A 9,722-nucleotide genomic window follows, 5' to 3' on the forward strand; every position below is an offset into this window, starting at 1 on the left:
ATAATGTAACACAAAATAATATGAGATGAGTCTTGAATGCACTCCATCTTCTCAAAAGCTAGCCTCGGTACCTGTCTACTGATGACCTGAGAATACAAGTTATTTTGAAAGAGTTTATCAGCATTAAGCTGGTCAGTTCATAAGTATTTTAGTGTCAATGTTTGTAGGCAAAAACGTTTGAACCTGTCTCAATGTATAAGTTTGTAAAAATGTAAGTGAAAGTTTGGAAGTGTTTGCAAAAGTTTGAATCTCTCAGAAAATCCTATATTTTCTATAAAAGTAACCTTCTACCAAGGCTTAACTGTCTTTTATACTTGTTTGTTGTAAAAGTGTGTAATTACCCAAGTAACTATCATTTAATAAAATATAGTTTGTACATTAATGCTGAAGTGAGATTATCACTAAAATATGTAATGGGTGAATCATTGTAGTACTGTAGCTTTGTATAATAAGAACTACTGCTGTACTAATTACTACTACCTTAAACCGGATTTATATTAAGGTATATTGTGATAAATTGCACCATGCTATCGACTGGTAACAACGACATAATGAATGGTCGTAATAAAGAAATGACGTTTGGCACCCGCAGACCTGCAGGTCCGGCTGTAGCTAGCAGCAAGGTGTAGGATAGTCAATCCAGTATAGATCTATACGCAAACTCACGCTCTCCCTCCAAGAGAATTCTGGCTACAACTCGGGCCATGACATTTAAGGCATGCTCCGACACAGTGGATCACAATTGTCAACGTATTCATGTATATGTAATGTTTCTCGTTCTAGTATAGCTGTATATGTACTTGTTTCTAGTATAGCTGTATATGTATTTGTTTCTAGTATAGCTGTATATGTACTTGTTTCTAGTATAGCTGTATATGTACTTGTGTTACCCCGATGGTAACTAACTATTGATGTACTGATAAGTATGAATATGGAAGTACTTTTATGTCTATATATGTATATATGATATATAAGTAATATTGAAACGACCTTCGGATGGTCACCCGAAATCCCACCAGACCACATCTCAAGGCGCGAAAAGGAAATAGGGCGGATGGCCTTCCTAAGTCCTTTAAACATTATTTATACATCTATACATATATGGGCATGCAATTGAATATATAAAAGCATAAATAAGTTTTCATAAGACATTTGAAGCATAAATATAATTTCAAGAGAAGATCGACTTGATGTCGATCTATAAAACAATTTGAAGGCATAAGTTGATAAAACAGTTTAAGTATAAGAAGCATTTGTTTGAATCACAGTCTATAAATAAGTTTGGATAGTAAAAGAGTTTGTAAAACATTTCAATGTAAAGTAGTTTGATAACAATTTGAACAGTGGTAAAAATCGTTGTTTTCCTAGTTATTAATCACATGTGATTAAAAGCAATCACATGTGATTGAAGCAATAACTATAAGTATTTGACTTGTATTCCCCCCCCCCCCCCCCATAAAGTATTTAAAACATTTAAAATCATTTCAAAGGTTGATTCAAGGGGTATGAACTCACTTGTGGTGAGTCGTTTGAATTGCAGTGTCGGATACCGTGCTAGGTGGCAAACGGAGACTTGTTTACACGCACGAGCCTAGTTATCATATAATAAGCATATATATAACTAATTAGACAAATAATAACTTAATAAATAAGTTAATACACTTAGGAACCTGTAAACACTTTTTATAAGTGTTTAAGGTCCAAATGGTTGCATCTAAGTTGCTACGGGACAAGGCAAAAGGGTTTGAAACATCAAATGGCCTTGCATAAGAGATCACTACCCAACAAACCCCACCCTTTGGAGTTTACGACCGTAAACTCATGGGTTTATGCCCGTGAACTCCTCACATGGTGGTTTTGGGTGTTTTAAAGTGTTATCTTGATCCTAGAACACTCCTAGCTTTGTTGGAATAACACATGAAGTAGTTTAAGGCCCTAGAATGCTCCATAGGGGAGTTTACGGCCTAAAGTCCATTTACCCTAGAGTTTACGGTCGTAAACTCCTATGGGTGATGGCTTTTAATTCATTTGAGGCACTTGCACATCAAGGATGGCTTCCATGATTTTATCTAAGGCTAATGGGGACAAGAGGCACACTTTTGTGCCTTCACTTGGAGTTTACGGCCCAAGAGGTGTTCCTTGGCCGTAAACTCCCTTTAAGGGATGTTCTTGATGGTTTTTCCTCCCCATTAAAGTCCTAGGTGTTCAAGGTAATTGTCTTAAGGCCTAAGGTGTGCTTGGAATGCTTTTTACCCTAGAAAAAGGGGTTTACGGCCCAAGAGATGTTCTTGGCCGTAAACTCCTATAAACTTATGATTTTGATGTGTTTTGATGTCTAAAATAGGCACAAGCATTTGAGGATTAAGGTCCTTAAGCATTAGGGGAAGTTTAGGGCACTAAATGCCCTTGAAAAGGGGTTTACGGCCCAAGAGAAGTTCTTGGCCGTAAACTCCAAATACTTGTGTTTCTTGGTTGCTTTCTAGACTCTAAAGATCATACACAAGGTCCTTTACAAGTTGTCTAGCAAGGAATCGGGTCTAGGAAGCCTTAAAGTTCCATTTTGGAGTTTACTCCCCAAGAACGTTCTTGGGCGGTAAACTCCCGGATCTTGTAATCTAAACATGTAATTGATGTTATAAAGCATCTAACAAGTATTGAAACACATTTAGTAAAGTAGACTCACAATCTGGGATGAAAACCCGAAGATCCGTCAGAGAGAATATGGCTTTTCTCTATTTGGAATTGTGAATAATGAATTAATTTAATTCAGAAAACTATTTATAGTCCTGGAATATTTTGGCAGAAAATATTTTTATTCCTGATATTGGACTGTAACATTATGAAACTTGAAATGCTCAAATTTCACAAAACCAGGAGCATCCACTCTCCTGATATCTCCTTAAACATAAACCCTAATGTACACAAACTTGTTCGGAAAAGTATGAAAATCACTGAAACTGAACTAGCTTCTACTGAATAGATGGTGTTCGTACAAATGGAAATTTCGGGTTGTCACACGCATGAACAAGTAATTCATCCTTATGACCTGTTTTGGAGGTTTAGCCTATTTCCGGCATATTTGACACCTTCGACGATGCTCCGGTCATCTTCTCTAGCGAGTCTCCGACGTTCGTGATTTTTCTGGCGAAGATGAACATACATACTTCATATTTGTTTCAGCTTCTATTCTTCCTTCTCTTTTTCTTATATTTTCTCATGAACTCAAGATTTGTGATGAACACACATACATACACATCAGATGAATTTATGTGTGTTGTTCCAAAATCTAGCATGAACACATTTAAAAATCGTTCCAATAAACCCAAATATGATGTTCAAGCATGAATACATACACACAATCACTTCTCGAGATTTTTTGCTTTATGTGAAAAAGATGAACACACACAATGATTTTTGATTTCTGTAAAGAAGATGAACACAATGAACACACACACACATACCTTGAAGATCATTTGATTTCTGGAAAAAAGATAAACACACACTCATCGACTTTTGTTCAAGAACACACATCGATCAAGGAAAATGAAAATGGAACTCAAATCAGGTCAAAACACGATTTTTGTTTAAGAACACACATCGTTCAAGAACACATACACAATTTTTCTTCAAGAACACACAAATTGATTTTCAGATCTTCAGATATCTTCATTCGATTTTCAGATCTTCATATATCTTCATTCGATTTTCAAGAATACATACCCAAATCTTATGTGTGTGTGTGTGTTATTTTATTTATTATTTAAAAATCGAAATCTAAAGAGATTAACACGAACACAGAAAAAGATGAACACGAACACACATTCAAAAAAAGATAAACATGAACACACACTCAGAAATCTTCGATTTCCTTTCTGGAAATTAAGTTTGCTCTTAAAAACTTGAATATAAAATTGTTTTTGGGTTTTATTCTTCAAAAACTGGAGCTTTAGTCAAGAAATCAGTTTAGATTTGCTTAAGAACACCATGACCGGAGGTTAAAGACGATGAACAGTAATCTGATATGTATGTTTATCACAGATCTTAGTTCTTGAGTTCATGAGTAAAGAGAAGGAAGTGAGAATGAAAGAATATACCAGAGTTCTTGACTAAGCCAGAAAAAATCATGAACTTTGGAGACCTACTGGAGTCTCACCGGAGAAGATGACCGGAGCTATCAAATACGATCAAACCTCTGATATCAGGTCATAAGGATGTTATTTGAATTTTGATTAGTTCAACAAGCTCGATGAAAAAATATGGACAAAATAAAAAATGAATGACTAAATGTTTATAAAGCAAAAAATATATTATCCTTTTAAGTTATTATCTATTTTAACATTTTAACCGGACTAAATAATGAAAAAACCAAAACTTTATTGACAAATTAGATCGATAATTCATTTTAAAATGTCGACTAAAGACAACTAGGAAATGCACCGTTACTTTCATTGAAAGCCACACGTAGAAAAAAAAACCCACATTCCATAGGAATCCTCCACCATAAAAGTCTTCACTTTCTTCCACAACTTCACTATCTCCCTTCTCTCTCTCTACAATCATGGACTCCATCGCCCTTGTCTGCACCGCCTCTCTCCTCGCCGGCGGCCTTTACTGGTTCGTTTGCATGCTAGGAGCTGCCGAACAAAAGGGAAAACGTGCCGTCGATCTCTCCGGTGGCTCCATCGACCGTGAACAAGTCCAAGAGAATTACAACGAGTACTGGTCTTTCTTCCGCCGCCCTAAAGAGATTGAAAAAGCAGAAAAAGTCCCCGCCTTTGTCGATACCTTCTACAATCTCGTCACTGACATCTACGAATGGGGCTGGGGGCAGTCTTTTCACTTTTCACCTGCGATCCCTGGGAAATCGAACCTCGAATCGACTAAAATCCACGAACAGATGGCTGTAGATCTGATCGGTGTAAAACCTGGCCAGAAGATTCTCGATGCTGGATGTGGCGTTGGAGGTCCGATGCGTGCAATCGCAGCTCATTCAGGCTGCAATGTTGTCGGAATTACGATTAACGAGTATCAGGTGAGCCGAGCGAAGGCTCACAACAAAAAAGCAGGATTGGACAAGCAATGCGACGTCGTATGCGGGAACTTTTTAGAAATGCCTTTTGAAGACGAGAGCTTCGACGGCGCGTACTCAATCGAGGCGACTTGCCACGCGCCAAAGCTCGAAGATGTTTACAGCGAGATTTTTAGGGTTTTAAAGCCTGGATCGCTGTACGTTTCGTATGAATGGGTGACAACCGAATTGTACAGAGGTGAAGATCCAGAACATGTAGACATCATTCAGGGGATCGAGAGAGGCGACGCCTTGCCTGGATTGAGGAGTTACTCCGATATTGCAGAGACAGCGAAGAAGGTAGGGTTTGAGGTGGTAAAAGAGAAGGATTTGGCAAAGCCTCCGGCGAGACCATGGTGGTCGAGGTTGAAGATGGGAAGACTTGCTTACTGGAGGAACCATATCGTAGTCATGGTGCTCGAAACGCTAGGGGTTGCACCCAAAGGCACCATTGATGTCCACGAAATGCTCTTCAAAACAGCGGATTATCTCACCAGAGGTGGAGAAACCGGAATATTCACTCCGATGCATATGATCCTCTGCAGAAAGCCTGAAAAACCTCAAGAAGCTTGATCACATCGGCAGTATTTGAGGTTTATTCTCAATACTAATAGTTTGTTTTTGTGAAACCTTAGCTCTTTTGTGCCCTTTATCTTAATTATTAGTTCAATCTCCTGTTTTCAATTTAATCTCTGTTTCTGGATAGATCTAAATCTTTTCCTAATTTATGCGATTAATCTTGAAGATCAATCTTTTTCCTTTTCAATTTTTTTTGTATTGAATGGAGCCTGTTTGAGGATTATTTATTCAAATTTGGGGAAAAATCAACATAGTAATCTTTTATTTGATATGATTTGCTGGCAATTTATCGGGGTAAACCAACTGTAATTGTCTTTTAGCAGATGTTGGCATTAATTATGTCTTCAACAGTAAGGTCAGTAGTATTTCTGGGATATAATCTTGGAACTTTATATGTTGATGGAGCTCATAAGTGTTGTGGGTCCCAAGTTAGGATGTTAGATGGGGTAGCCCTTAGGATTTGGGTAAATGAAAAAAAGTAATATCTTATAGAATTATATTTCAAGAAATCTACTTAATTATAGACTTATAGTAATGTCACACCGATACAAAGTATTGAAAATATAATTCTGTAATTATGTAGATTCTTTAATTACAATACCTTAATTTGAAAATATTGTGGAGTATAATGTAAAAAAAAATTTCAAGAAATCTATTTCTTGCATTTAGCCATTTAGACCTTCAAGATTTGATCTTTTTTTTTTTTTTATTATCTGAATCATTTTCCTTTTATGCTAGATAGCGATTAATGAATGATAGAATTACATGAAAAAATAGGAGCATATTTTCTGGCATCTTACTATATCACTCTACTTTGAAAAGGTAGTAATATCGCCTGAATTTCAAAGTATAATGTCGTATTGAGAAAAATAAATTAATATCACCTTAATTAATTATTATTAAAAAAGATGCTTGTCACATGACATGTTTAACTAGAATCCTACCCAACTCATCAAGCACCAAATCATCTTTGTTGTTTAAAAGCCAATTTAATATTCTTACAACTTATATCTGATTATCTGTACTCTTTGATTATTTAACTCTTTTAATTTAAAACAAATAGTTTATAATATATCTCCCACGACATGTGACATGCCCTTGATCTAGATTCTAGCCATATAATATAATCATTTTCAGATCTCAATAACCCTTCTTTGAGTCGGATCCAACAACATTCAATCCTTCTGTTTGTTGTATTATAGCATGCTACTTTCATTTCTTTCTATTATCGTAACAAATTGCTATAATAGGATAGAAAACATCAAAGTTCAAAGTAGGATGCTATAACTATAATAACTAAATAAGTGAAAGCACACTATTATTTCTTGTATCACTGAAAGCATTAAATGAAACAGGAACCAAGGGTTTAGGTACAACTTTTACTACACATTGTACAACTAAATGATGCAGTTGAGCAATAAAGGATCCAACAAAATCCATTTAAGCATAGAATCTATGGATAGGTATCTCTGAGCATATACCCCACTATTAAAGCATGAGAATGTGAATCACAGTTTAAAAACAACTTAAAGTTTTGAAAATTTCCATTGGGAGTTGGAGACTGGTGTGCCCTTTGTGGATTTTAATACTTCTTTAATGTGGATTTCTAGGGGTAGGGGTTGGGGTGGGGTAGGGGTAGAGGGGTATAGGAGGGACAGTTCATGGAAATTGGCACATGGAGGCATAGTACAGTGGTTTTGGCTGTGGGTTTCCAGCTCCAGCATGTGCTCTGTTTCTTTCAAAACAACTGTCTTTTTGTCTCATTTGATTTAGTGAAAGTTTGTTAACTTGATCTACTTGGTACCACATCACATCAATATATGTTGCTACTAGTGTCTTTTATTTAATTAATATAAAAAGTTTACGGAAATTCACGTTATTAACCGTATTTTCACACCTTATATCACGTACTTTCCAATTGTCCATAATTATTTTTAAAAATCCGGATTTTTGAAGTTGTCATAAAATGTTCAAAATGACTTGATTTTTTTTTTTCCGATTATGGTCTTAAATTTTCATATGCCCATTATGTGATGTGAAGCTAACTCGAAAAACAGAATTTTCGAACTCCTTCGACGTTTTTGAAATTAGTTGATTTTTAAGAATCTATTTTCTGAAATGAAACATTTCAAAATTTTGCTTATGCCGAATGTTGGTACTCGTTTAATTTCTTAGAGCACCATTTACATTTTGACATTTTTTTTTGAAATTTGCTTTATTTGATTTTGAGAATTGAATTATGATTTTCAAAGTAGTTTTCTTTTTCTTTAGGGATTTAATTTTGGTTTTTCCTATTATTCAGTACACATTCCAAAATCCTCGAACTAAATTTCATCAATAAATAGCAATGAGCCTCTTTGTAGATTTTTTGGAAGTACATCTAACCGATTTTTCAAAATTTTGGCATAACATGGTTATCAAATCAAGAGAAGTCATAACCGAATTTTCAAAATTTTGACATAACATGGTTATCAAATCAAGAGAAGTCAAGAAGAGAACTATGAGACAGTTGTAGATCAATGCCACACAACATGTGGTTTGGGACAACTGCCTCACAAGTGGGTGAAACTCAGTTTTAGTGATAGGGTTGGCGGGAAAAATCGTCATGTGTTAGTTCTTAACAATGATTTGGCCAACAGTGAAAATTGTATAAAGACCAAAAAAACTAGTAAAAACTGGCTTGATCTAGGCCGATAGTAACAGAGATATTACCAACGATTTATGAATTGTATTTTTTTTTTTGGTTCGATGACAAGCCGGGTGAAAGTGTGTTGGAGACTATCTTTTATGTCAATAGTCATACTCTAAAATGTAGTTAATTATTCTCCGATTTAAAAAAAAATTGTCTAATAAAGACTTATTATTTATAAGGTAACCGGTTAGTGATCATTTTCAAGTTGTGATATGTACGCATTAATTTCAATATTTAATATATTTTTATGATTATTAATAATATTTTCAACATTTTGTTTCTTGTTTTCAGATAGTGTAAGAAATTTGCTAACATATAGTAAGAAATAAACAAATATATGTATCATATACTCTGTAATTACGATTTTTTTAGTAATGAGTTATATTATTTAAGACCCGTTTCTTCTCCTATGTTGATGGAGAAGTTTCGTTTCTTTCTCAATTTAAATTACCATTTATGCTAACTTTATGCAATATTTAATCTTTTTATTGGTTTTCAAATAATTGGTTTACTTTATAACTTTTATTTATGAATCGATATTGACTAATAATCATATTTTTATACTTAGAGACATGTATTTTGGTGAGTTGTAGTCATTTTGTGTGGCTTAAATTATGTATTTTGGATTTTCTTAATTAGCAAATGTTGACAAATGTTGGAAAATTCCAAGATGCTCCCGTTTTTAACTTTACCAAAAAAATACGGCAACATTTTCTTCTTTTCCAAAGGGATTGACAAAAGATGAACTTTTTTTAAAGTTTGGATAAAAATGCTCTTAAAAGTAAGCCATGACTTTAAAATTCCGCTCAAGATGATGAGTGTGAGCATCTCATCTAACATGTCCACACCAAGAAAGAAGAGAGGTGAAGGAGGTCATAAGACACCCATCACATGATCTCCACAAGAGAGGGGGACGGTGTTTCCTCCCATAAAACAACACACATGATCTCCACAAGAGAGGGGGACGGTGTTTCCTCCCATGAAACAGCTCCACATCAATCATGTGTGTGTGGTGATAAGTATACACTTCAACCTTAGTAAGATTAAAGTATGAATTACTTTTCTTATTTGGAATCTATATATGCTTGGTCAGTAAAAACTAAAATTTAGAATGCTATCCATTGATTTTAAATTATGTTTGGTTTGTAAATTTTTTGAAATATATTTATATGAGACAATAAAAATGTTCTTATTTCAATCTAAGTAATTCTTGGCTTTATGTAGAACTTATAAATTAAATTTAAAATACCTAAATTATCTTTTTGTTAACTGATTGTTTACGTAATTTCTAGAAAACTATTTTCTCTTTTTAAAACAGTAAGCTATAATTAACAAAATAACCCATTTCTTGCAAGTCCAATAAAATATTCACATTAAAGTGAT

General features: G+C 34.6%; 1 protein-coding gene across 1 annotated transcript; it reads left to right on the forward strand.

The window, feature by feature from the left end:
• The first annotated feature begins 4,472 nt into the window (after nucleotides 1-4,472).
• Nucleotides 4,473-5,818, forward strand: LOC145066213 (24-methylenesterol C-methyltransferase 3-like). The gene has a single exon (XM_079013425.1). It carries the CDS (start codon nucleotides 4,559-4,561, stop codon nucleotides 5,639-5,641), a length of 1,083 nt encoding a protein of 360 aa, XP_078869551.1. The 5' UTR covers nucleotides 4,473-4,558; the 3' UTR covers nucleotides 5,642-5,818.
• The last annotated feature ends 3,904 nt before the right edge of the window (nucleotides 5,819-9,722 follow it).

This window comes from Lactuca serriola, chromosome 8 (assembly GCF_051521515.1).
Source record: "Lactuca serriola cultivar US96UC23 chromosome 8, Lser_US96UC23_V15, whole genome shotgun sequence".
NCBI lineage: Eukaryota > Viridiplantae > Streptophyta > Magnoliopsida > Asterales > Asteraceae > Lactuca > Lactuca serriola.